A 27928-nucleotide genomic window follows, 5' to 3' on the forward strand; every position below is an offset into this window, starting at 1 on the left:
TTTATCATTTCCTTCCTTCTGCTAACTTTGACTTTAGTTCGTTCTTCTTTGTCTAGTTCCTGGAGATGTATAGTTAGGTTGCTGCTTCAAGATTTTCTTTTTTTTAACCTAAGTGTTTACAGCTATAAAATTCCCTCTTAGTACTATTTCACTGCATCTCATAAGTTTGGGGATATTGTGCTTTCATTTTCACTTGTCTCCAGATATTTTCTAAATTCCCTTGTGATTTCTTCTTTGGCCCAAGAATGTGTTGATTAATTTGTATGTATTCATAATTTTTTCCACTGTTTCTTCTACTATTTATTTCTAGTTTCATTCCATTGCAGTCAGAAAAAAATTATTTGTGTGCTTTCAATTTTTGTAAACGTGTTAAACTTTGTTTTGTGACCTCACAAGTGGTCTATTTTGGAGAATGTTCCATGTGCACTTGAGGAGAATGTATATCCTGCCATTGCTGGGTGGAGTATTTGGTATATGTCTGTTAGGTCCAACTGGTTTATAGTGTTGTTCAAATCCTGTTTCCTTCTTTATCTTCTGTCTGATATTTTTATCCACTATTTAAGTAGGGCATTGAAGTCTCCTACTATTAATGTGCAGCTGTCTGTTTCTCCCTGTAATTCTGTCAATGTTTGCTTCATATATTTGAGAACTCTGATGTTATATATAATATTTATATCTTACTAGTGAATTGACCCTTTTATCACTACATAATGTCATTCCTTATCTCTTGTGTCTTTTTTTGTCTCTTTACCTTAATATCTAATTTTTTAAATATAAGTACAACCATCTTTGCTTTCTTTTAGTTACCATTTGCATGGGATATATTTTTCCATCTTTTGACTTTCAGCTTATACATGTTCTTAGATCAAAAGTGAGTGTCTTTTAGACAGTATATGCTTGGATCATGTTTTTTAATCTATTTAGCCAGTTTATATCTTTTGATTGGAGTGTGTAATCCATCTACATTTGAAATAATTACTGAGGTGGAAGGACTTACTATTTCCATTTTGTTGTTTTCTGTGTGTCTTACAGCTATTTTATTCCTCTTTTCCCAATAAACAGACAGAACATAAGCAGCAATGTGAAGCCAGCAATTCACTCTTCTCTTTCCCTCACAAGGTAAAAGTCAGCAGTTGGAAGTTTTCTCTGGATCTTGCCACACTGTGTTGGGGAGGGTGCATGGCTAGAGCAGGTAATAATGCCACCTATTTTCCTGCACACTTCAATATGTATCTTCTTGGCTTTGTGCTACAACCTCTTAACTGGTATTCTTACAAAGTTTCTGAAGTTCTCACAAAGGCAATTTGGTCCATACATTTTTGTTAAGTGGGTTTCTCTGTGAGGGAATAAGGGCCTGAGTCTTCCTATTCCACCATTTTGCTGACCTTACTTTTTAACTAGTGCCTAATTGTTTGAAAGAATTCACCAGTGAGGCCATCTGGGTCTGGGCTTTCCTTTATGAGTAGTTTGTTTAATTTCTATTTTAATCTTATTTTGATATAAATTTATTTAGATTTTCCATTTCACAAGTTTGTGTCTTTCTAGAATTTTTCTATTTCATCTAAGTCATCCTTTGGCATATAGTTGCTCATAGTATTCACTTATTGTTTTTATTTCTGTAAGGTTGATAGTAATATCCTCCTCTTTCATTTCTCATTTTAGTAATTTGAGATTTCCCTCTTTTTTTATCAGCCTAGCTAACGGTTTGTCAATCTTGTCAAAGAACCAACTTTTTATTTCACCTATTTTCTCCATTGTTTAAATTTGCTATTTCATTAATTTCTCTCTAATCCTTATTGTTTTCTCTTTGCCTGCTTTGTTTGATCTTCTTTTTCCAGTGTATTATGATAGATGCTTAGGTTACTGCTTTGAGCTCTTTCTTCTTTTTTTAACATATGTGTTCACAACTATATATTTCCCTTTAAACAATGCTTTCACTGTATCTCATAAGTCTGGGTATATTTTGTCTTCATTCTCATTTATCTCAAAGTAAATTCTCATTTCCCTTGTGATTTCTTCTTTGACCCACTGATTAGAAGTGTGTTAATTTCCATATACTTGTGAATTTCCCAAATTTGTTTGTCAATATTTTTTTAATTTCCATCCATTATGATCAGAGAACATACTTTGCATGATTTCAATCCTCTTAAATTCACTGAGGTTTGTTATATGGCCTAGCATATGGTCTGTCTTAGAGAATATTCCATGTACATTGGAGGAGAATGTGTATTATGTTTCTCTTAAGTGTAGTGCTAATTGAATATTTTCTTAGTATAACATTTTAATTCCTTTAAATGATTTTTCCACTATATTTTTAAATTATTTTCTTAGTGGTTGCTCTAGTGCTTCCAGTATACATTTTAACTTACCAGAATTTACTTCAGATTTATATTAAATTAGCTCTAGTGAAATATAGAAATATTACTCCTATATAAGTCTATTCCCTCTTTCCCCCTTTGTGCAATTATTGTTATACATATTATCTCTATATATGTTACAAACTGAATGATATACACATTCTCATTCTTTTGCTCTTAAAACAAGAATTGCAATTAAATAGGGACAGCCTTTGGGGAGGAGTATTTTTCAAGTTAATCACAGCTTCAAAATGAAGAATGACCACCCAAATTCACAACTTTCCAAACTTTCATTTCAGGAAAACTCATGGACAGGAATATTATCTCTAATACCCAGACCTGATGCACTCTGGTTCCTTGGCTTTATCTGCGCTTAGGTCCACGTGTTCCCCTGCATCTTGCCCCCACAAAAGTGCATTCTGCTAGTTCTACAGAAGAAAGTACTAAAACAGAGAAATCACAAAAGATGTCCTATGAAAGGCAGTAAGTGTCACCTCTTTGACAGAAGGATCCTTGAGAGCAAAACACATTATCCCATTCATCTCTAACCAAAGAGAAAGAAGGTAATGGCCACAGAACAACAACAACCAAAAAAAAAAAAAAAAAAAAAAAACAGAGAGTGAGAGAGCAAAAGAGAATATTCATAATTACATTCCCAAAACAAACTCTCCTGAAATCTGTTCTTAGTTGTAAGTTCCCTTCCTCTGGCGCTCTCCTTACCCGAAACGGGGTGTTGATTCGACTCGTGAGAGTGTCTAGGATGTGGACATTCTCGTGCTGGTGCAATAGGATAAAACGGAGGAAGATCTCAAGTAGTGCTGGCTCAGAGATGCTACGCAGGAAAAGGTCCAGATATGCAGTTGTGGTCATGACCTCCTCCACAGTCACCTAGAACCAACAACAGAGTGAGTGCAGGTGAGCATCCTCTTGATGCTGTGATACACGCCTCTCCCGTGGCCCCAGCCTCACTACAGTGACCCCATCAAGGCAAGAACACGACTGCCCACGAAAACACACTTCAGAGCTTTATTGAAACCCATAACCTATTCACATTCCACAATACCTCATGCTGTTTCCACCCTTTAATTCAATAAGGAAAAAGAAAGGCATAAAGAATCAATTCAAGTGTTCTGACAATTCTAATCATCAAATGCAGCTCAAATACCATAAAGATTTTAGAGTATAATCAGAAATGAAGAAAAAAGATAATGGAAAGTATTTACATGGATTGTAAAGGATTAATTAGAAAGCTCGGAGTAACTTGTTTCATTATTAGTCATTCAATAAACATTTATTGGGACCTATTATGTACAAGGAGCTGAAAACATAAGAACACTCTTTATGTCCAGGAAGATGAGCTATAACAAGCAAAATGATAAAATAAATTGCAAAGGAACAGTACAGACACAAAGTACTACAGATGTTCAGATGTGTTTCTGGAGAGAGGCAAGTCAAATTTTTCATAACTGAATAATACACATAAAATGTTATTTATAAAGTACTATAAGAACTCACTGCTTATAAAGTAACTGTGACTTTTTTATAATACAAATTAATATTTGCTACCTGGTGTAATTTTCTAATGTAGTAAAATGTCAATTTTTCAGTGAATAAGACTCTGAAGAGCCAAGGTTTTCAAGAAGCTGAGGATTTGATGCTTCAAGTATCAAAATTCTAACCATAAACATTTTTTATTAGGAGTATTTTAAGAGCTAGCATATACATCTTTGTCCTCCTAAGATGAGAATATATCATCTCTTGATGAATAGAGGTCATTCCCAGGGTCATCAACTGCCCTGCAGAAGCATAAAGAAACAGCCACACCTGAAACCATGAAAATCACCAGAGAAATAGTTCAAACTTTCAGATTCTAATACCACACACCCTAGAAATCTTAGCAATCCCTCCACCATGAGTCAAATGCACTCGATTCTAAACAAAACAGATGGCAATATAATTTGAGTGATTTTTATTTTCCCTTTTCCATTTTTTAAAATCTTCTTTCTTTCTCTTCCTTTAAAAGCATTAGTTGTCACATTGTCTTACGGTTACTGGGCCATTCCTTTTATATTCCATTCCTCTTCCCCTTTTAATTTTCAGCTTTCAAAATCCACAGATTAGTTTAGAAACCAGATGTCCAGATCTGCTACATAAGTGTAGATGAGCCCTGAGTGGATGCATCTGTGCATAAAGGCTTGGAGCTATCTATTTTGGCTGCTTAAATTACTTTTAAAAAGTTCTGGTGCTCAGCTATCTTCTGGATAGATGAGCCCAGGTGGATAAAATATTACCAAGTCAGTGTGTCTGTTTTCTTTATCCTAAGCAAGGCATGCTTATCCAGTGCATTAGAATCTAATGAGAAGTCATTCCACAGTGGTCTGAGTACATATCGTAGCGCAAATTCCCTTCCCCCAGCTTGGTGCCAACAATGCAAGCTCTCAGACATTCAATACACCACTATGTCATCTGATCAACTGTAAAGAGCTCTCTGTGGCCCAAATATAGCAATAGAAACAGGTAACCATCAACCATTTAACAAATAAATTGCACTGGGAAGAGTGCTTTTCATGGTCTGCCCCTGATTCTGAAACAAACTACTTCCATCTTTGTGTTTCCTGATGTTTTCTAGTCCCATGTATGGAGCACTCCTAATGCTGTCCTGGGATGCACACTGTGTCTTTTCCTTTATTACCCCAATGCAATGTACAAAGCCTGGCACACAGAACATACTTCTTCCTGAGTGAATGACAGCCCCAAAGATCTAGTGATTTATATTTGCCAGAGTTTAGTTTAACTTTTGATTATTCTTTATCCTCCACATGTGTCCTGAAGGCCACAGAGAGTAAAGACATTTTTTATAAAGATCTCTGTAATAACTGATGTCACCAATCATGGCTAAGGGGGAAATGACTCACAACAACCCTACATTAGCCCACATCCACTTCACTACTGCAAACTTGGGATCCTTTAGCAGAAACTTAATCCTAAATGACTTAGGTGAAAATCTAATTCCCCAACAACCTTGATCACTAGAAAAAAGTTGCATAATCATTCCAAACAGGCTATGTATGTAGTTTCTGTAATACAGTATTTTCAACTTATCTACGGAACACTGCTGAACTGACGTGTCATACAGAATTCCAGCCTTTGTACCAATAATGTAGCATCAGCTTTTCCCCTCTTAAGTTACATATGACCTTAGTAAGCTCGAAAGCACAGCAATCCTTAGACTATAGTCTCAGTCTCTGTGGCCTAACGTGAAAGGAGGGCATTAAGTATCTATTGTTTACTACTGTTAGGCTGGATAAATGAAAAGATTTCATTTCTTTTTAGAAATCAAAGCTGTCATTTATAAGCTAAGAGGATTTAAGAAGCACTTGGAGGGATAATATTTATATAACATGCTATAAATATTAAAAACCCAAGTCCATTAAGCATTAAGTTGCATATTTTTATGAACTGAGATCATACTCACATTAAACTAATACCCAAATCAGGAAAATCTGGCTCCCTTCTCCTTCCATCTTTTCCTTCCACCATATCCTCAGAGCCTTTAGGAGATTTTTATACCAGAAAATCTTTTCCTGTCCCATTATCTTACTTTCAGAAACTTCCTCTAATCCCCCCAAATAGGCAACCTCCTTAACGAGGATGAGACCAGAGCCTAAGTGTGATCACTGGAAAGCTAACAATAAACCACAAGGGAAAAGATGCTCTGATGTGCAGAATGTAAAACAAAATCTTCTGCTAATGGCCCAAAGAAGTGTTAGCAAGACTGTAAAGTAGAGTCTTCTTCATGCACCCATTATGAAGGACAATCCACTGTTAATATAAGTAAGATCTCTGTCTTAGAGATGACTATCAATATTTATTTAACTTGTTCTATAAAGAATTGCAGGTAGCTACGAATTTACATAGAAATACTAACAGAAACAGTAAATGACGTTCTACCTTACTGCCATATCATACACAATAATAAAGTTTAGGGATACTAAAGCTTAAGAATGTTATTTCATACTAAAGGTGGGCCACAATGACTGAAATCACCTAAAGAAAACTCAGTGTCCACAAACGAATAATTATCCTTGACAAGATAAGAAGAGTTGTTACTCTAAAGAACATATCTGCTTAGGTGCTATTATGTGATTACTTTTCAACCCAAGTTCCAGAATAGAGGCCTGACTCAGGTACTTGACTTTACTGCTACTGAGTCCCGTTTAGTCCATCCTTGGAAATAAATCTTTTTCTGTCCATCTTCTGTACATTCCTATAGCCCTTGTCTGGGTCCTTCTTCATGCCAAGAATCTTCACCAATCCCTCAAGCCGGTGTTTTTGAAACTACAGTTTGAGATCAAGGTGGGTAGTTAATTCAGTTTATTAGTTCATTAATGGTTTAGACCAGATTCCAATAGAAAATATTAGAGTACCCTGCACGTAGTAAGGGCAAGTCCTGTTTTGTCAAACTTGTGTATACATATTTTGTTGAAAATATACATAATGCAATATATTAAATATATGGGCTTTGCTTGCAAATTCAGTGAATATACATATATATGCAAACATGCAAAATATTATTTCTGACTGTGAGCTGCAGCTAAAAACATCTAAAAACCACCACAGGAGCACAGTTAACCATCATCTACGCCATCCTTTCACCCACCAGTTCTCATCACCAGTTCCCTATGCTCCAGGCTATAACCCAGCATGGTCTGGCCTGGAAGAAGTGCACACATAGGTGAGATCAGTTTTCTGAACAGGATAGCAACTGAATTTACAATCAATCTACTCTTTTTTGTCTTAGGCTAAGAGCTCCAAAAGTGTGTTTTTATTTTTTATTAGAATTTCAAGCTTCTCAGAAATAGGCAAAATGGACAGTGTGTTTTCTTTTAAAAAGGAGGTGGGTGGGAAGGGAGGAGGTGACACCACGCATCACATTCTACTTCTATAAAACCAAAGCTCTCTAAAAAGAATTAAAGCCAGAACCGAAGCCAGCTATCATGCCCACAACTGCAGCAGCACATTAACTTATTGCACAGCATAGGAGTGAAATTGAGCATATAGACATTCTGACCTTTCTGTAATCAGCTCTAGTTGGGCCATTCCATTTGCATCTAAATTAGCACCAGAATCCTCCCTGTAATGGCAGGTTTATGTGTGTCCTGAAAAATACATTTCCAACCTGCTAATTGTTTTTTTGTGATCTAGTCACATTGGAACAAACAGATGGATCCTACCTTCTGTCACTCAGGCAGGTGGCAGGCAGTGGGGTCAGGTGACTGTGGCACCCTCTCCAAGTTAGAAGCCACCCTTCCTTGGCTTTTCTTTTGATAACAGAGGAAAAAACTAGCTAACTGCTGGTTCACCTGGGTCATCAGTGAGTCATCAGCCCGAGTGGGTCCAACCAGAGTAAAGCTCCCACTGAAATCAGCAGAGGGGAAAAGAATGACAAGGCTGGATCACACAAAACAGGAGTGAAAGGGTCTTAACAGGGAACACAGGCTACGAGCCCACTTGCTGCTGCCAGAGAGAGCCAAGCCAACGGACAGGCGGGAGGCACATCCACCCACCTGCAGCCAAGGGCAGCAGCTGGATGGGCTCCTTGCAGCCATCTTTTCCCCTCCAAGGACATGAAGCACTAAGAAGAACATTCAAGTACAAAAGGGAAGACAGACGCCCTGGTTCTCAGCAAGCAGCTCTACTGTTTCAGCCAAAAATTCAGGACAGAAAATGTTCAATGACTCCAGATCTGAAAATAGTCTGCAGTTGATGATTCTGGCTCCCTCCCGTCGGCTCCCCTATGCCTCCCTTCTGCTCCCCGACCTCTAGGCCACACGCTATACTGCTAGCACCGCCAGAGGCCAGCTGGGGAGGTGAATGGAGGTGACAGCCAAAGTCAGCAAGTTTACTGATTTATTCCTAAAATATTTGAGGAAGGAGGAAACAGAGTGGCTACAATGAGGATTTCAGTAACATATTTTAAGGAAAGTGTATTAAAATAAAAGCCAGTCTCTGCCCCTTTTCTCCCAGCACTTCTTCAATGGATCTGTAATACATTAAATATATCAGTATAGTAAATTTATATCTTCTGGGAGAAAAGGGAAGCAGTGAACAAATGGCTTTTCAGGGTCCTCCCAGGCCCTGAATAGTGAAACACTGCTCATCTCCCCAGTGGAAGTAGGAGCTGGGATTTGTCTGCCTGGGGAAAACCAGGCACCAGAGACACAACGTGGGAGGCAGTGCCACTCAAACCACAGGCAGTGGTGGTGCTCCCAAGGCCATGTGGCTTTCTCACTGAGCACTGCTTCCCTGGAGCAGATCTCAATGCATTTAACTGGCCCAAATTTGAGGTACTTGAATAAACACTGACTACCTGTCCCCGAAGTACAAACTTTATTATCTGGGATTTGGTTGATTGTTTTTCTGCATTTTCCATTTTGTTCTCAGTGTTCAGATTACCTTGTCATGAATATTGTCAACTGCTCTGGATGCTGCACCTTTGGGGTTCCTAACTTTTCCTACACCTCCTCGCAATGAGAACATATCAGGAATGGCCCTATTCAGCAAACATTTATGCAGGTGTGAAAGCTCTGCACTGGGTCCTGGGGACAGAAAGATGAACAAAACACAATTCTGAGTGCTTTGCTGTTGTAAGCAGAAGCCAAATGCATTAGGAAATGCTACTTAAAACCTGAACCTATGTGAGGTCTATACCAGGAGTTATGTTAGCCTTGCAGGGAATATGGTTGCCAGCCCTGAGTAGAAAATGAGGTTTTGAGGAAAACAGTGAGAGCAAGATAATAGAGAGTGGTTTTCAGAAAAGGAGAGGCTTTGGAGCTACACAAACTAGAGTTCAAATCCTAACATTTATTACCTGTATAACCTTGATTGTGTTATTTAATCTCTCTAAGCCTGTTTCCTCCTCTGCAAAATGGGGATAATCCAATATGTTTGAAAGTATTAAGAGGATTAAAGAGAATACACATAAATCTCAACACATAGAAGGGACTCAGTAAAGGATGGCTATTATTTCCTGACTTGGGTCCTCAGTTTAAATAAGCCAAATTGAGGCCAAAAAAAAAAGAAGGACCAGGAAGTCGGTGGGAGTGTTGGTGGCAAAAGAACAAAATTTGCCTGTCTGTACATGTTTTTGGGAGTTGTGGGGGAAAAGTACAACCACCCCTTATAGAAAATGAACACCTCATCCATTTCTACTCCCTCCCCATTCCCTCCCAGGCATTTTGTAGAATCAGAAGATTTTTGAGGTGGTCACAAGGGATGGGCTACATCAGCCCCAAAGATTCAGTGTGTCCTAGAACAGGCTGTAGTTAAAGGGGACACAGAAACTCCCTAAAACATATTTTCATCTGTATTTGCCAATGCTAGCCAATCTAAACCTCATTTTAATCCCACAGGACGAGCTGACCAACACTGACAGAACAAGAATAAAGCTGTCATCGCCAATAAAAATGGTCCTATGTCCAATGGGCCAATGCTGCAACTAGGGTTGGCCAAGTTGAAGAGTTACTGCTTTTTTCACATCAAAAGTTATTTTCGCTTGCTTATCATAAACCTCTCTCCTTGGAGGTTTCAGCAAATGCCTATGTCTATAGTCATTTGGCTATGTCTATACTATGTGTGCATAATTTGTACCCTATAGCTTCATTATGATATAATTTATTAGAGTATAATGCAGTATATGATCCATTATACTTGAACCTCACCTAATAAAGTTTAACTATTGAATACCCAAATACTCCATAAGAAAGGTAATTCATAGCATGGTCCTGAGGTATTAACAAGGAAATATGGGGGCATTTTGGCTCAGAAACAAAGATCTGAGGGGTATTCCAAAGACCACTTGGTTCTTCTCTTTCCTATTTACTAATTGTTCCAGAAAGGGTCCCTTTTTTATTCAAACTTCTCAGTGACAATTTGAGAAACAATAGAAACAACATCACTGACCAGTTATTGAGCACCTAGTAGGTAACTAAGGACTATTCTAAGCATATTGTTTCGGTTATTTGAGTCCCAACAATCTTATGAGAACTAACTCCAGATGGTCTAAGCAAAAAAAATACTTACTGAAGGGGTGTCTCACAGAATCACCAGAAGGCTGGAGAGACAGGCTTAGAAAGAAAAAGAGGTCTGGTGCTGGGCTGCCAAAACACAAACACCCACGACACCCTTCTTTCAAACTCAAACAGAGATTACACAGCTTCTTTGGGCAACACAGCTTAGTCGAGGCTCATAATTTTTGAATCAGAAGAAAGTACTCCTCATTATAAAGGGAGATTCCACCTGCTGTAATTTAAATTGTACCTTACTCTGCCCTCATCTTAATAAGTGGTGACGGAGAAATGCTGTCCCCGCAAAACTCAACTTTCCTATTCCGGAATTCTTATTAAACCTCTCAGACTTCCCTTTTCTAGGCTGTCAGTTCGCTTTCTCAGTTTTCATAATACACACATTCATCCTTTAAGATCGCAAACTTACTGCAGAAATGACTACATCTGACCTGCAATGTGAACTCTCAAAGGACCTGATGCACCGCCAGGTACTCAGAGTAATCAATAAATGTGTCAAGACGGAAATCAGCAGCCCTGTTACTAATAGAAACACTGGATTTTCACAGCCCATGTTGGGGATGCCTTCCTTAGCAGGGTAGTTATATTAATTTTACAATGCCGGAACAGCAGGGGAAATTTTCCACTTATAGTGAGTAACATTTCACTGAAAATACAGAGTGTAACTCATGCCATGCTCTTGAATTATGGCAACCTCGAAAAGTGATCCGCTGGGAAAAAAAAAAAAGAAATGCTTCCTCAGGCTTCTCCCTATTTATCTTCCTGATTAATAAGACAATACTACTGAATGCTGATGAGACTGACTTTAAAACCCACAGTGGAGGGGAAATGGTCCATGGGCCAGAACCCAATCGGCAGCTTCTCTAGAATGAAGCATCTGAGAACCACTGCAAGAAGGCAGCATCTAATGCCTGCCATTCCACGCAACCACCTCAACTCCTCCCCCATCCCTCCGCCCCACCACCACATGCACACAGCTCAATCTCCCTGATGGGTTAAATGTATCGTTCGGGAGAGGAATTTAAATGTAGACCCATTTTCCTAGACACTAAAACTGTAACAAAGCAAGCTCTGATGATAAAAGACAGATTTCACTCCTCGCTTATTTTCCAGGAGCACTGGAAAGACCTCAATACAATGGGAAGGCAGAAAACACACATGCATCTGCCCAAACAAATTCAATAATTGCAGTCATTCTGGTTGTTCCTCTCTGTTGTCCCAAACCTGCACATCATCTGCCACTGGATAATCACAGAGGAGCATCCCAGCAGAATGACTCCGCTTTACCTCACCCGAAATGCAAGTCAGACACAAAAATGACGGGACAGCAAGCCCTCAAAAAAAGTTAATGTGGGGTGAGAGAAAATTATAGTCAGAAGATAAACAGACTAAACTCCTTCTCTGTTTTCCTTGCTTTTTGGTTTTCTTACTTGAAGAAAAGCTTGCAGGGCCTTTGTTGCTGATAAATTTTTAATGTTCTCTTAGGAGAGTGCAGGGAAAGAATAAAAGATTCACACCAACTTTCAGACCAGATCTTCCCTCCACTCTCTGCATTTGTTTCCAAGATGAATACCACCTGGCTGCCTTAGATAAGGTGGGGTTTTGTGTGTGTGTGTGTGTGTTTTAACTATTACTTCTCTGTGTATAGGGAGGGTGGGACCGTTTCTCTTTTCATAATTCTGATGCTCAAGAACCCAATCATTTGGTACCATTATCTCCCTCATGCACTTGTTGAAGTTAAAAACAAAAGATATCTAATTTTCCTTTTCAAATCAGAGATCGATGTAAGCTTAATTTATAACATGAATTTCCTTTCCTACAATGGAAGAGAAGTGACGTGAGGGGCTACGAAGACGTCAGGGATGAGGAGACTCTGCAGGACCGGTAGACCTGCTCAGCCTCTGAAAATTTACTCTGTGCCTATTTGTGATAAGACAATGCATAAAGTTTTGTCAGCTAACTTCTATTATTTTAAAAATATAAAACTAGGCAAGAAGAGCTATAGTAGAAGAAGGGGCAGAATCAGGTATGTCAGGGTCAAATGCTTAAGACGACCTCTAGGCTAGTTGAGACTGGCCTCTGAGCCACAACCAGCCCATATAGGGCATTTCTGCAAATTAGAAATACATTTCTTTGGGCAAAGTAGCCCCCCAGGCCCACAGTTCGGTAAGCAGATGGCTTGGCCAGAGAAGAAGGTGTCTTCTGCCAATTAGATAAGGGTGCCTCTTCCCGTGGGTGGACACAGCCCCATGCCAGGAAACAAAGTCTGGCAAACAGAACATGAACACCATCTCTCCTATCTGCACCCTCAGCAGGCTGCCCTTGTGCAGTAGACAACCTGCCCAACTCTATGCAGTGGCCCTGCCAACCCCGTGCCTTTCCAATAATTATAATAATAGAAATTTCCAGTTTCCCATCAATGGAAACGAAATTTTGTTTATCTGTAAGAAGCTTTGAGGTTTATGGCAGGCACTACTAAATGTCTCCCCAATATTTATTCTCCCTCTCTTCCTTGGGAATAAACCCTGACTTTATTTTAAAAAAAACACACATTTTGCATCTAGATGTTACTATGTGTGTCCTGGCTAGTGAATTGTAAATAGAAGTGGTGTGCGGAACACAAAAGGATCATTAAAGCGAGTTTTCTGTAATATAAAGGGAGTTTTCTGTATCCACAGCTAAACCTTAGGCACACCAATACAGTGTTTTCTCTGAGTAAGAGAAATAAGATATGCTTTGTAAGTAAATTGCTATAGATATCTCAACCCCAGCAAACACTTAGAACAGTACCTGGCATATATTAGGTGCTTAAAATACATATGTTGAATGAAATAATTAACTAATGAATGTTTTAGACCAAAAGAATACCAACTAACATTTATTTGCAGCCCATGATAAAGCAGAAATGTAACATCAAGTAACAAGTAATCTAGTAACATTCTCCCATTCAGTGTTCTCAAACTTTTTAATACCATGATTCATCATAATAAAAATATTTTATAATAATATCTAATACTCCCATTACTAAGTGCAATGCACTCTGGTATTTTCTATTTTATTCTACTTTAAGAGCTAATTGTGACCTACCAAACTGACTTCATGACTCACTTATGTGACAACTCAGTGTTTGAAATCTGTTTAAAAATATACACTAGACAGATAATTTTTTAAGTTAAAAACCAAAAATTTTTTAAAATTTTACTGGAAAGAAACAGTGGCACAAATGACCAAAACACTACTTTCATTTTGTTTGCCATTTTTGTACAACAGTTAAATACGATCACGGATGTCTTGAGAAGCCTACAACAAAGCAAGTAACGAGGCTGTCCTAGAAACCCCTCACTGAGGGCTGGTTAGCTGACCTGTCCTTCTCAGGTATCAGCTCCCGCTTCCTGTTCCACTCTGGCACAGGGCAGCGTCCTCTCTCAGCACCCATCAAAGCCATCCGTTCTCCAACCTGGGGTTCATAACCTTCTACCCTGGGTGCTTCAGGTACTTGCACTAACCGATATCTTTGCTGATCAGGGATTCACAAATGTGCTTCCCTTCTCAGCCAGGATTCTCTCCGGGTCTCCAGAAGATCTTAAAGAAGAGAAAAACATCATGGAGTAGTAGAAAATGGTCTGCAATGGGAATGAATATAAGACACTTGCGTTTTAATTCTTAGCATCTGGTGACCATGGGCAAGCGAAGTAATATTCTGGTGTCCCAACTGCTTACAAATGGAAAACAAGCCTGATGTCTCAGGCCTGCATACTATGTAATCTACCACAGTGAGCTGACATGTGTCAATGAAGAAGGTTAACGATGAGATGTGAAGGCTTCTGTAAAAAGTGCCTTCCTCCACAGATTTTGGCGAGCACATAAAGAAGTGAGGATCGACAGGATAATAGAAAAGCACTTTGGAACACTTAGAGGACCTTCTAACGCAAACATAAAGCTACCACATAAACCTTGTAAACATAATCAAATGTTAAAGAATTGAAAGATCATCTGCTTCATATCCTCTATTCCTCTCACAAATATTAAGCTCACAGACTCTGAACATTTCTTTCCAAATCATGAGCCTTTGTTTTCTCTGCTGTAAAATGATGATGATCCACCCTCTCTGTTACAAGTCTGTTCCAAAGCATTCTTTGATTCCACATCAGTGACATAAAACTAAGTGCTAATCTCAATTCTTTGTCTTGGTATTTCATTTTCCAGCATAACCAACACATCACTCTCTTCTAATACAGTGGTAAGAGTGCTAGCCACTTTCTTTTGACACATCTATTTAACCAACTGCATATATATTGAGTGTTTTCCAGGTGTACAATATACTAGCAGCTGAGGATACGCAAAAGAAGCATAAGAAACATTTCTCCCTCAAAAAACTTACAACAATTGGCAGACAAAGCTCATTTGATGAACAAGTACTAAGCAGTGCAGTCCTATGTGAAAGTTCATTGGCAATTTGGAGATGAGAGAAGTCAGCATACGCTTCAGTGTAAGGCTTCTGCCCACAGTGGTGCTTGTATTGAGACCTAACAGATGAATGCACATTTTTTTTGTTTTGTTTTGTTTTTGTGTGTGGTTTTTTTGTTTTTTTTGTTTTTGTTTTTGTTTTAAGACAGAGTCTCACTCTGTCACCCAGGCTAGAGTGTAGTGGCACGATCCCAGCTCACTGCAACCTCTGCCACCCGGGTTCAAATGATTCTTGTACCTCAGCCTCCCGAGTAGCTGGGATTACAGGCACAAGCCACCATACCTGGCTAATTTTTGTATTTTCAGTAGAGATGGGGTTTCACCATGTAGACCAGGCTGGTCTCGAACTCCTGACCCCAAGTGATCCCCCCACCTCAGCCTCCCAAAGTGCTGGGATTACAGGCATGAACCACCGCGCCTGGCCCAGATGAGTACACTTCGGATGAACAGGCAAGAAGCGGAAAGGATAATCCAGTAGGAACACGGGAGCAAGAACGAACTGTTCAGAGGATGATGAGGGCACTAATCAGACTTTAGGTCTGCATTTGAACATCATGAAGGGAAGGAAGGCTTATAGGCAGGATGGGGCCACATCAGGAGAGGTTTTCAAAACCGGGTGAAGGACTCTGGATTATCTTCTGCAGGGCCCGGGGACCATGATATGTTCTTGGTGATGGGAGTGACATTTAAACCACTCCCATTTGTTTTTTTTAAGCATGAGTTACTACTTCCAAATTTGCTAGAACTTAGGTTGAATTTATGCAGACATGATGGAGTAAAATGAAGTCTCCAGTTCTCATGTGTCCTCCCACATGCAGGATCTCCTAGCAGCGTACTTCTGGCCTCTCTCTGACTGCCCCCGTAATTCTTCTCCAGGAGAGGAGGAGTAACTTGTCATTTTGTTGAGCTTGGGATTGAGCCTGTCCCTTCCTCTCTTCTCCTGGGAGCCAGGCTTCCAGCAGAAAGTACATATTTGGGAGAGGGCACAGAGGCTCACGTGGGTGTGGTGGCCTGTGCCTATAGTCCCAGCTACTAGGGAGGCTGAAGCAGAATGATCACTGGAACCCAGGAGATGGAGGTTGCAGTGAGCCAAGATTGTGCCACTGCACTCCAGTCTGGGCGACGGAGTGAGACTCTGTCTCACAAAAAGAAAGCACATATTCGTCTCTGCTCTTCCCCACCACACGTTCTATAATGCGTCTGGGTGAGTCTGTCTGTCTAATTCTCAGGTTAAATATTGGGAATGTTTGCCTACAAGAGTAAACCCTATTCTCTGGCATCAGTTTTAGTGGTAATAAAGATGGTGTTTTAATCTTCTTCCATCTGCCTCATTTTTTGTATTTCTCAACTTGTCACAACTCAAATGGGGAGGAGAGCCCTTTATACCTCAATTAAACTATACTGACTTTTCTGAAACTGCAGTACAGATCCTCAGCTGTACAAATTCAGTTTCCACTGATTCACATAAATGCTTTATACTCTAGACCGAGTGCTTCAATGAAATGGAACTGTACTCCAGACACTGTCAACTGATGGCAAATGACAGAAGGGACACCAAGACAAACTCATGGCAACACACAGGCAATCCTAACAGAGAACCCTGCACAGGAAATTGGAAATCGTAGTTGGGTTCCCACCACCCTCCTGTCACCCATTCTGGCATCTCCTCTTCTCAACTTCCCAATAATCTAACCTTTCCTGGGTGTCCAAACCCCACACCAAACCATGACACCAGGTGTGACTTATGGCCAAAGTAATCCCCAAATTATATTTTCCCCTCTCCTCTACTAACCCCCTGTCCACACTGTGTACATAAAAATCTGTATTATAGGCCCTCTGAATTAAATAGCAGGATGTACACAAAATGAGTAATCAGTAAAATGAACTCTTCTAGAGAGTCACTGCATTTTAAAGGATTAATATGTGATGAGACTCTAAATTATAACATGTTGACTATGTGAGGATGAAAATTCTGAGTACACCCTTCCCGGATGGGCCTCTGTCAACACCCCCTTGCCATCCCCACCAAAGGCTAAGGGGACATACAGGCCATTTCCAAAGGTGAGGGGGAATTTGTTTATTATTATCATTATCATTCATTACTACCACTATTAACAGTAGTTCCAGAAATAGCCACCATTTATGAAGTACTAGCTCTGTGCCAAACATTGTGTTAGATGTTTTACATGTATTATGTTAATTCATCTTGATAGAGTAAAATGGTAGGTAGGTATTAGGATTCTCATCTTACAGCTAAGAAAAGTGAGGCTCAAAATTTTGCCCTAGAAGCACACGGCAAGTGGCAGAAGCCACATTCAAACCTAAGTCTACCTGATAATAAATTTCATGTTTTTTACACTATTTTGAGGAGAAGGCATCAAGGCAAGAATTCAAACAATTTCCTGGCATTCTTGTCCCCTGCCCTCTGAAAACACAGAAGAAATCCTTTGAAATTGAATATCTGTATCAACCATTTGGAACACGTTGTCAAAGACACTGTCTCCCCTTGTAAGAGTTCAATTGATGACGTTTTAGAGGATTTATAACCACTCCCTGCCCTTTTACCTCCCTGCCATCCTTCTGCCAACCAGTTCAGCTACATTTGTCAGAAGAAAGCTGCTCCCAGTGACAGATCAGGACTTTACTGCAGAAAACAGCTTCTGCAGAGAACTCACAGAGCACCCTACTCCTGGATACCACAGAAAGAGGTGAAATTCATTATTAAAATGATAAGAGGGGGGAAAAAGCTTTATGTGAAAGGCACCCACTTTCCTACTGTCACTGGGACAAGGGCCAACAATACAGAATCAATGCCCTCAGATGTGTACAATTACGACAATACATTAAGCTGCCACTCACAGAAGCATTAACTTCTGGTCCTCACTGCTCCTGGCAATCCCTGAAAGTACTCACATTCCTCAAACCTGGGTCATGCACAGGGACTGACTCCATCAGCACCTCTGAGAGATGTAAAAATGGAGTCATTTAGACACAATAATAACTTCATTACTCTAATCACAAAACAGTGCAGTTCCTGCTCCCTGGGCCCCAGGAGAATACTGGTTATCAAATATGGATCTCCAATACTCAAATAATTTAAAAGCCAGAAAATATACATCAGACTGCCAAACTTGATTTGAAATTCAAGGTTCACAAAACTTTTTTTTGTTTGTTTGTTTGTTTTGTTTTTGTTTTGTTTGTTTTGTTTTGTCTTTGAGACAGGGTCTCACACTGTGGCTCAGGCTGGAGTACAGTGGCGTGATCACCACTTACTGTAGCCTCGACGTCCCAGGCTCAAGCAATTCTCTCACGTCAGCCTCCCAAGTAGCTGGGACTACAGGTGCATGCCACTACACCTGGGTGATTTTTGTATCTTTTGTAGAGACAGGGTTTCATCATGTTGCCCAGGATGGTCTTAAACTCCTCAGCTCAAGCAATCCTCCTGCCTCGGCCTCCTAAAGTGCTGGGATTACAGGCATAAGCCAGCGTGCCTTACAAAAATTTTTTTTTTGAGATGGAGTCTTGCTCTGTCACCCAGGCTAAAGTGCAATGGCACAATCTCAGCTCACTGCAAACTCTGCCTCCTGGGTTCAAGTGATTCTCATGCCTCATCCTCCCGAGTAGTTTTGACTACAGGCGTGTGCCACCACGCCTGGCTAATTTTCATATTTTTAATAGGGACAGGGTTTCACCATATTGGCCAGGCTGGTCTCGAACTCCTGACCTCAGGTGATCCACCCACCTCAGCCTCCCAAAGTGCTGGGATTACAAGCATGAGCCACTGCACCCAGCCTGCAAAACATTTTTAAGAATATCTTGTGGCAGTGGTTTTCAACCCGGGTTCCATGTCAGAATCACCTGGTGAGTTAGCTAAAAATACCCATGCTCATGCCCTATCCTGATCCAGTTAATTATCTCCAGGTCTACTGCCAGGCATCCCTTGTTGCTTCTGATGTGCACCAGGCTATGGACCACTATCACAAGTCTCCTGGTCATTATGACCATCAAGCACAACTACACAACACAGGTGCTAAGGTGCCACTTAAGATATTTCAGTGATGGAGTAACAAAAGCTTTTTTATGTAACCTAGTTTTTTGCTGAGCAGTACTTTGTACATACAAAGATGACCAATCACACTCTTCAAAGAAAACTCAAGCCCAGGAGGTTAACAGGCATTTCAGATCACAGGGCAATGTCAGTGGTGAGGCCCCTGGCCTGCACTGCCCATTCGATCATCAAGTTATCCCGCTTGACAGATACTGTCTTCTACCACCTGCCACATGAGACAAATATTTTCCAGAGCATGTAAAAAGATTTAAAATCTCCATTGAAGGAAAACAAAGGAATAATTTGAACGCTTCTAAAACTTCATTATCCATTGGATAGAATGCTGTACATTCTTGAATAAGTTAATTGTCCAAATGAGCACTAGCGGGTTTCCCAGGAATAATAGGATTTGACTAATTCCCAACTAGGATGGAAAGACCCATTACAGAAGAGCCAGTGTTTTCAATTAATGAGTACAAGAATCCAAGCACTGTTGAAAAACCAAGGTTGTAATACAGCAGTGGTTCTCAGCCCTGGTTCTATGTTAGAATCACCTGGAGAGTTATCTAAAAATACCCATGCTCATGTCTTTCCTGATCCAGTTAAATCAGTTAAATCCAGTTACCCACTTTGTGGCCTGACTTCCACCACTAAAAAGAAGCACGGTCAGTAAGGTGTCGCATCTCTAGCACTACGAAGTACAAAGTGACCCTAACTTCATTCTATGCTGCTACTGCCACTCTCATGATAAAAAGGATTCCATGTGAGAATGTGCAGATTCATTAAATAAAAATATTGTTCCTTCTTTTTAAAGTAAGGTCACCCAAAATTTAAGCCTAAGAGTCTCTTCTTAGATCCACTAGATGGTGCAAGCCCTCTTTTTCCAGCAGACTTACCAGGAGGAAAGGACATTAAAAAATTAATATGGGAGGCTGAGTGTGGTGGCTCATGCCTGTAAACGCAACACTTTGTGAGGCCAAGGCGGGTATATCATTTGAGGTGAGGAGTTCAAGACCAGTCTGGCCAACATGGTAAAACCTCATTTCTACTAAAAACACAAAAAGTTAGCTGGATGTGGTAGTGCACGCTTGTAATCTTAGCTACTTGGGAGGCTGAGGCAGGAGAATTGCATGAACCCGGGAGGCAGAGGTTGCAGTGAGCCAAGATTGTGCCACTGCACTCCATCCTGAGCAACAGAGCAAGACTTCATCTCAAAACAAAAACAAAAACAAAAACATATGGGTGCCCCCAAGTAGCCCATGCACTGCACAGGATCCTTGAGAGGAAGAGGAGTTGCTGTCTCAGAAATCTGTTTTGCAATTAACAAAAACATAATAAAATTTTTCCTAAATTCTTCTTTGGGAGCTCAGGAGTTAAACTTAGGCCATGAAAGGAATCATGAAACCAAGATTTACTTCCAAGGGGCCTAATGGAAAGAGATGATACCGAAGCCTAGAGATCTGGAGATCTGGGCTAGGTCCAAGCTTGACATAATGTGAGCATGAGCAAGTCACTTAACCTCTCTGGTCCTCAATGCCTTTGTCTGAAAAATGAGGAGCTGGAACTAAATAATCTCTGGAATTATGTCTAGTACTAAAGTTCTACAAACGTATATAACAATCATTTTTCTATCTCCAATTTAATCTCTCCACTTACATTTGGCCAGAACTTTAAACACAAAGGACATGTTTCATGAAGTCAATCCATCCAATCTGTGAAGTTTTTAAAACTGAGATGTTATTAATTCATTTCGAGAAAAACCAATACATTATTAATTCATTTACTGAAAAACACTTATACATAGAGCACCTACTGGTGCCAAGCATTGGGCTAACACTGTGTCAGGCAAAAAGGACACAGAGACAGATGAGTGCCTCACCTTTGCTCCTGCATGAAATTGAAATGGATTCTAATTTCAGACAAACAACATGCTATCTTCAAAGAAAAAAACTGGATGGTTAAAATCTACTCGTTGTATTAAAGCATTTAACATAAATATAAATATTACACATGCTTAGTCAGAAAGTTTGATGTCTTGATAAATAACCATAGCAACGATATATTGCCAATTATTGTACCTTGATATCTCACAGGCAACTCAAATGAAAAACAGTATAGAAAAGTCTGACGCAATGATACAATTTCATTTCTACATGTAGAGAGCACATTTCAAACATCATTCTTGGAGCCATGACTCATTCTTCAGAAATATTTTTTGGTTCATTTTTCATAGAATACCTATATCTTCCTTTACATTTTTTCAGCAGTATCTGTCTCGACTCTGGTTCTCTTTTGGACTTCCACAACATTTAGGAGTTGCTTACATAGAGCACCTACTGGGTACCAAGCAACAGCCATCTCTAGCCAATCCTAAACACCACCACCCACCCCTGTGCAAGTGCCTCATTTTTTTCCCACTCCATGCCACCCCACAATGCTAGCTAAACATCAGTTCATCAACCTAACCTGACCACTACAGTTCTCGTTAGCTTTCTCTCTCATTCCCTCACGTTTGCTACATACACACACACACACAGGCTCCTATCTACTTACCATATCTACATTCACTTGTTCATTTATTCAAGAGATGTCAAAATACCTATTACATACTTGGCAATGTACTATAAATGCTGCTATAACATTTGTTCAATGAACGAATGAATAAACAAACATGTATGGTTCCCTACTCTTATGGTGTTTACCACCTGGTATGAGAGATACAACACAACAAATCTATAATGATCATACAAGGTAATCTTCAAGTGCCACTTGGGTGATGCCAGCAAACTCTAGAGAAGTGAAGGGTTATTGCCTATGCCTGGACTGATCAGGAAGAATCTGGGAGGTGGCATGCAATCTGGACATTGGAGGATGAGAAGATTTGGATAAATATAATTGGAAGAGAGATAAATACAGCTGGCATCTCAAGTGGAGGAAAGGCATAAGCATGGACATTTAACTAGAAGGCTGGAATCACACTCAGAGTATAGCAAATGGCCCAGAATAGCTGGAGAAGTGAGTCTATAGAGAAGGAGGTAGAAGGAGCTTTGGGATTAGCCTAGGAAAAGATTCAAATGGTTGGGTTCCACCAAGTCTACATCTCTGAGTTATTTCTCCTAATAAACCTGATTTCTACAATTCTCTACCTATTTCCTCCTGGCAATATGGCAAACTTGATAAATTACAGTGGAAAGATGATACACACAGAGCCTCTTCTTAGATCCATTAGATGGTGGCATTGTGGGGTGGCATGGAGTGGGAATAAAAGAGCTGTTTAGTCATCTAAATCTATTATTTTCTCAACAAGTATATAACAATAAAAACAAAAACAGTAAAAAGAGTTAACTCATACACATTGTTCCAGGCACCATTTTAAAGTATCAACTCATTTACGCTTCACCAATCCTGTAAGGTAAAGCATTATTATTATCGCCCCTATTTTAAAAATGAAGAACAAGGCTCAGAAAGATTAAGTGTTCTCCCAAAGGCACAGAGCTAGCAAGTGGCAGAGCTGGGAAACCAATCCGGGTAGTCTGACTCCAAAATCCACATCATATTAAATCCTTCACAAAGAACTTATTCAGTAGATACCACTACATCTAGGTTCATGTCAATGAATAAATGTGCCTTCCTCTTTCCTCTCTATTTTAAGTTTACTTACTTAAGCCAGCATTTTTATTTATTTTAGTTTTTGGGGTTTTTTTGTGTGTTTTTTTGGCACAGCATTAGATACAGCATTAAAGTGATGGGATGCCTCAAGACGCTATCAAGTTGGCTATTGGCCAAGGTGATATAGATCCTATGGCCAATTAGTTCACTACTTGTTGTGCGACTATGCAAAATGAGAGGAAAGATCTGAGCTTCCATTCACATAACAATATGCCCAGGTATCAGCTGAACACATGCCACGTGCCTTACAGGAAGTCTCCTTGTCTACAAAACATTCAAAGACACAGTGCTTAACTACGCTGGAAACTCAGCACAAGACTTCAGATAGTAATTACAGATATTCTTTAAAAAAAAAAAAAAAAAAGAAGCAAATATTCCAATTGCTTCTATTATATTTCCATATTCTCAGAGGCTTTCCACCATAAACATTTGTCATTTCTTTACGTTACACAGTTGCTCCACAGTATAGCTCTGGGATAAATAATGGATTCTTGCAGGCTTTTCTATACGTAGATGAAGAGAAAGCATATTTGTATACGGATCTAAATGTCTGGGTACATCATCTTTCCACTTAATAACCTAGAAAATGGGAAGCGAAAAAAAGTAATAATGGTTATACTCAGCTGAAGAAAATCTTCCCGTCACATCTTTATTATGTAACTTCAAATTATGAGGAACACTCTTTCCCCTCCTGCCCACAGCACCAAGGCATCTGGCAGGACTGGGTCAGAGGCAGAACAGTGATATCTTATAGTATTCTGTGATATACATGACATCAGTGAGTGGCCGGTATTGCCATCCCAAGCTGATAACATTTCCATTCGAAAAAACTTTTATGGTATTGAAATCACTGTCCACATATCTTAGCACCACACAGCAGAGCAGGGTTGATTTCATAGTAATAAATAATGCCACTTGGCCAGCATCCTGAACAACGGGAAGGTACCTCGCTCAATCAAACACTACTCACACATTAGAGACCGAAACACATTCTTGGAACACGTAATACTTAAGAACCCAACAATCTCCTTTCACTACTTGCCTTTAGATACTACTACTAAGTCTTAAGTTATATGAAATATTTTGAGGTTCCTTATCTCCACTTTAATACCTTGCTCATTTGGAAAAGTCTTCACCAAAGCGCTTTTATCTACCTTCTCATCTGATGTTCACTATAGTCTTGGGAGGCTGACAGGGTGGGGATTACCATAGAAGACAAAACTGAATCCTTAACTGGGTTAAGACCCTTGAGAGCACACATAACTAGAACCCCTGTCTTCTGAATCCTAGTCCAGCGAAACAGCATAAATAGCAAAAGTGCCGGCACAAGGGCATAGATCAGTGCTCCTCCAAGTGTGATCACCGGAGCACCTGGGTGCCAGCTCATATGCAAATTCCTGGGCCTCAACCCTACCTATTAAAGCAGAATCTCCGAAACCCAGGAGTTTGCAATGAAGAAGTTCTCCAGTAACTATCTGCACGTTCAAGTTTGAGAACATGTGACACTGAGAATTAGAATAAATAGGAAAACAATTATATAAGCAACTGAGTTGACACCACATTCTGAGAGAAATAAAAGAAGAGAAAATCAAAAGTTAGAGGTCAGGCGTGGTGGCTCATGCCTGTAATCCCAGCACTTTAGGAGGCCGAGGTGGGTGGATCACCTGAGGTCAGGAGTTTGGGACCAGCCTGGCCAACATGGTGAAACTCCGTCTTCACTAAAAATACAAAAATTAACTGAGCACCGTGGCACATGCTTGTAATGCCAGCTACTCAGGAGGCTGAGGCAGGAGAATCACTTGAATCTGGGAGGCAGAGGTTGCAGTGAGCCGAGATCGTGCCACTGCGCTACAGCCTGGGGGACAGAGTGGGACACGGTCTCAAAAAAAAAGGAAAAATCAAAAGTGATGCTGGCTGTGAAATCATATAAAAGTATGTTAAGGAGCAACAAGCATATTATCTAAAATCAAAACACTATAGTGACCAAAACTGGTATAAAATTTATTGGCTAGTAACACACAGTGTCATGTGAAGGATGTCTCATTTTAGAGATTCAGCTGGTTACATAAATAAGTAATAATAAGTAGTATGTATTTAGCACTAAGTGCCAGAGACAATGATAAGCACTTTAAATTCATAATCTTACTTAGTTTTCACAAAAGCCCAATAAGGTAGGTATTATTATCTATAGATTATACATATACACAGATGAGAATACCTGCCACAGGCACATAAGGTAGCAAAGAACTAGATTCAAACCAAGGTCTTGCTAACCTCAAAACCCATTTCTTGAACTGCCAAGCTAGGCAGCTTCCCAAAATTGTATCAGTTGAATGTAATGCACTAATTGAATATATTAGATGGTACACACTAACTTTGTTTTCAATTCATCAAGAATTTCCAAGTCAAAGCCTCTTACACTTGTTGCTAAAATTTTCTAGATCTACTTAATAGCTGGCTCTTACTGGATAGAGAAATTATTAATTTAATCTGTCTAAAACTGGTCTGCTTAATATGATTTTTTCAATCCAGATTTAATAGTGCTATCATCATTCCATGTTGCCTAGTTGCAGGCCCACAACAGGACTGGGCCTTTTAATTACCTCATTCAACTGCATTTACTGACTGATTATCCTGATGTTTACATCTGGCCCTCTGCTTCCACGGTACTCTCCTGTTTAAGTCCAGGGGAACTGAGTAGACAGAATGATTGCTTGGGCTCCACCACTCCCATCCCAGCTGAGCCAGGCTCCTTAATTATGGCTCCTTTGGTTACAACTGGATCTCAGACAGCATCTGATAATGTAAGTGTGAGATGGCACCAGAGGCATTGAGCTTTCCTGCCAAGTTGAAGAATCCCCAGCTTCCCCAATTGCTGGGTGGCTCTAAAGGGAATACCTGTCTGTCCCAGAACCAGCTGGAGCCTGCCTGTAAAGCTGTGGAGACAACAGCAGCAACTTCTACGAAGAGCCACCTCATTTCTGCAGGACATTGTTGGACTCCCCCTAACTTTATACCAGACCAGCAATCTGTGGGCTGAGGTGGGCACACAGGTATGCTTTCACCGCAGTGGAGAACAGAATCTAAGTCACTCGTTTACTCCAGGCATGGTAAGAAACGGGCAAAGTTCCACATGAACAAATATAGCTCAAGATTATTACAGGAAGAGGAATAAGCAGCTAGCAAAAATAGAACAAGACAATGTTCAGGAGCCTTCAGTGATTAAAAACCATGGGTCAATAAGGTTGACAATGTTTTGTGGGGTTTTCTGCAAATTATTGAAATATGTAAGTAGAAATATGAAATGCAGAGATCAAAAAAGTATTCCTCTATATCTTTTAGTATGGTTCACCCCAGAGATGTTGCCTCGTTTGGGGCTCAACTAAGTCAAGGGAAGCTACAAAAGATTTAACAAAGCACCACCAAATTTAAAAAACAGAATTTCAAAATTCCAAAGCCAAGGTGGCATCTTACATTCCGTGCTTTTGATTCCTTCTTCCCATTTCCCACTGAAAGGAATGACATGATCAGTGAAATTCCACAGCATTCTAGGAAACCAGGCATAAAACGTCAAGATGTTTTTCCTCAGGAAGTGGCACAGATGACAAGTGACAAAGAGCACAGACTGCTGAAGCAACCAAAAATCCAACAGGAAGTCTGCCAGAGAACAAGAGGACTTGTGTCTACCCTTCTCCTACTCCAGAACCCCCACTACTGTCTCCCAGACTAGAGAGGCATGAGGAAGAACGGACAGGAGAAATGAAGCTAAATCATGGTTGAATGGCAGGCTGTCCTGCCAACTCCTCACTATGACATAAGCGATCAGTGTATTCCTCCTGCAAACTCAGCACCAAATTATAGCCCATTAATATTTTATAATGGTGATAATAATTTGAAGATGGTACTTAATTGCTCTTAAAATCGTCAGTCACTATTTTCACTGGGCATAAAAATCCAAAATATGCCTAGCCAGTAAGAGCCAAATTGGGATCCACCAGAGTTCCAGCCTGCCCACCCACACACACACTAATAGCAAGTGGGCAACTCACAAGTGTGGCTGTTCTCAGCCTCTCAAAATTTCCATCTTTACTTCTCTAGTCCCCAAAAAACTTCCATCCATCAACCTAAGTCAATAAGCCATGAATTATTGAGCTTGCAGGATGCAGATCATGAATATGTATGTGCGTGTTTGGAAGACAAGATTGTAAAACAAATGGGCTCCACCGCGGCTTATGTGAACCCAGTACACATGCCTTTAAGGAAATGGCTGAAATTATTCTACCCAAGTATATTGTTCAAGCATGGTTTCAGCACACAAGAGATGGTGGAAAAATCAGTTTTTCTGGTAGAGTTTTTGCTTCTGTCTTTCCAAGTGCACTTGTATGGAATAATCTGTAGAATGAAACACAGCTGGCTGCTCCTGGCAAAAACCAAAGGTGCAGGCTTTCCTTGAGGTCACAGTTATCATTGCTAATGCCTGTGAGCTGCCCGCAGAAAGGATGGTATGTAATTATCTTCCCTTCCATCCACCTCTTACTTCATCATATTCACCTCGAGGTCTCTACCTCTATCCACCAGAGATAGTCCCAAACTTTTGCCATAATTTCCTAACAATCTCTTTTCAAAAAGGAGCAAAACAACCCACTAAACAAAAGACTACCCTACCCTAGTTCACAAGACATTTGACAGAAATAATATGACTGAGCCTGAGGTGCTACTTATACAACCTTTTCCCATCCAAGCAACCTACCAGTCCCCTATTTCTAATCCTGCCAGATCCAGGACAAGCACTGAAGCCATCTTTGGCTGCAACTGTCAACTTTCTATGGGTCTCCCACCAGCCCAGGACCCTGAAACCACACATCTGGATGGAGATTTTCCCAAGCTAATGCCAAAACCAATTAGACTGCTTCACTTGTTTTTGTCTGCTACAAACCTCATTTCCTGTTCCACATCAGTTTTTATATGATACTTGCTCTTAAACACAGAACCCACCAAAAACTCATTTTTATTTATTATTATTATTATTTTGAGATGGAGTCTCGCTCTGTCACCCAGGTTGGAGTACAGTGGCATGATCTTGGCTCACCGCAACCTTCGCCTCCTGGGTTCAAGCAATTCTCCTGCCTCAGCCTCCTGAGTAGCTGGGTCCACAGGCGACCACCACCATGCCCAGCTAATTTTTGTATCTTTAGTAGAGACGGGGTTTCACCGTGTTGGCCAAGCTGGTCTCCAACTCCTGACCTCAGGTGATGTGCCCTCCTCGGCCTCCCAAAGTGTTGGGATTACAGGCGTGAGCCACC

General features: G+C 40.2%; 1 protein-coding gene across 13 annotated transcripts in view; it reads right to left on the minus strand.

Annotated features, from left to right (window-relative positions):
* FAM160A1 (family with sequence similarity 160 member A1) overlaps window positions 1-27928 on the minus strand; it is a 264734-nt gene that overhangs the window by 31456 nt on the left and 205350 nt on the right. For all 13 annotated transcript variants that reach the window (XM_031664223.1, XM_031664227.1, XM_031664224.1 and 10 more), the window contains one exon: window positions 3078-3245. In XM_031664223.1, the coding sequence (XP_031520083.1) occupies window positions 3078-3245 (168 nt within the window). The remainder of the gene's footprint in view (window positions 1-3077; window positions 3246-27928) is intronic.

Source organism: Papio anubis, chromosome 3 (assembly GCF_008728515.1).
Source record: "Papio anubis isolate 15944 chromosome 3, Panubis1.0, whole genome shotgun sequence".
Taxonomy (NCBI): domain Eukaryota; kingdom Metazoa; phylum Chordata; class Mammalia; order Primates; family Cercopithecidae; genus Papio; species Papio anubis.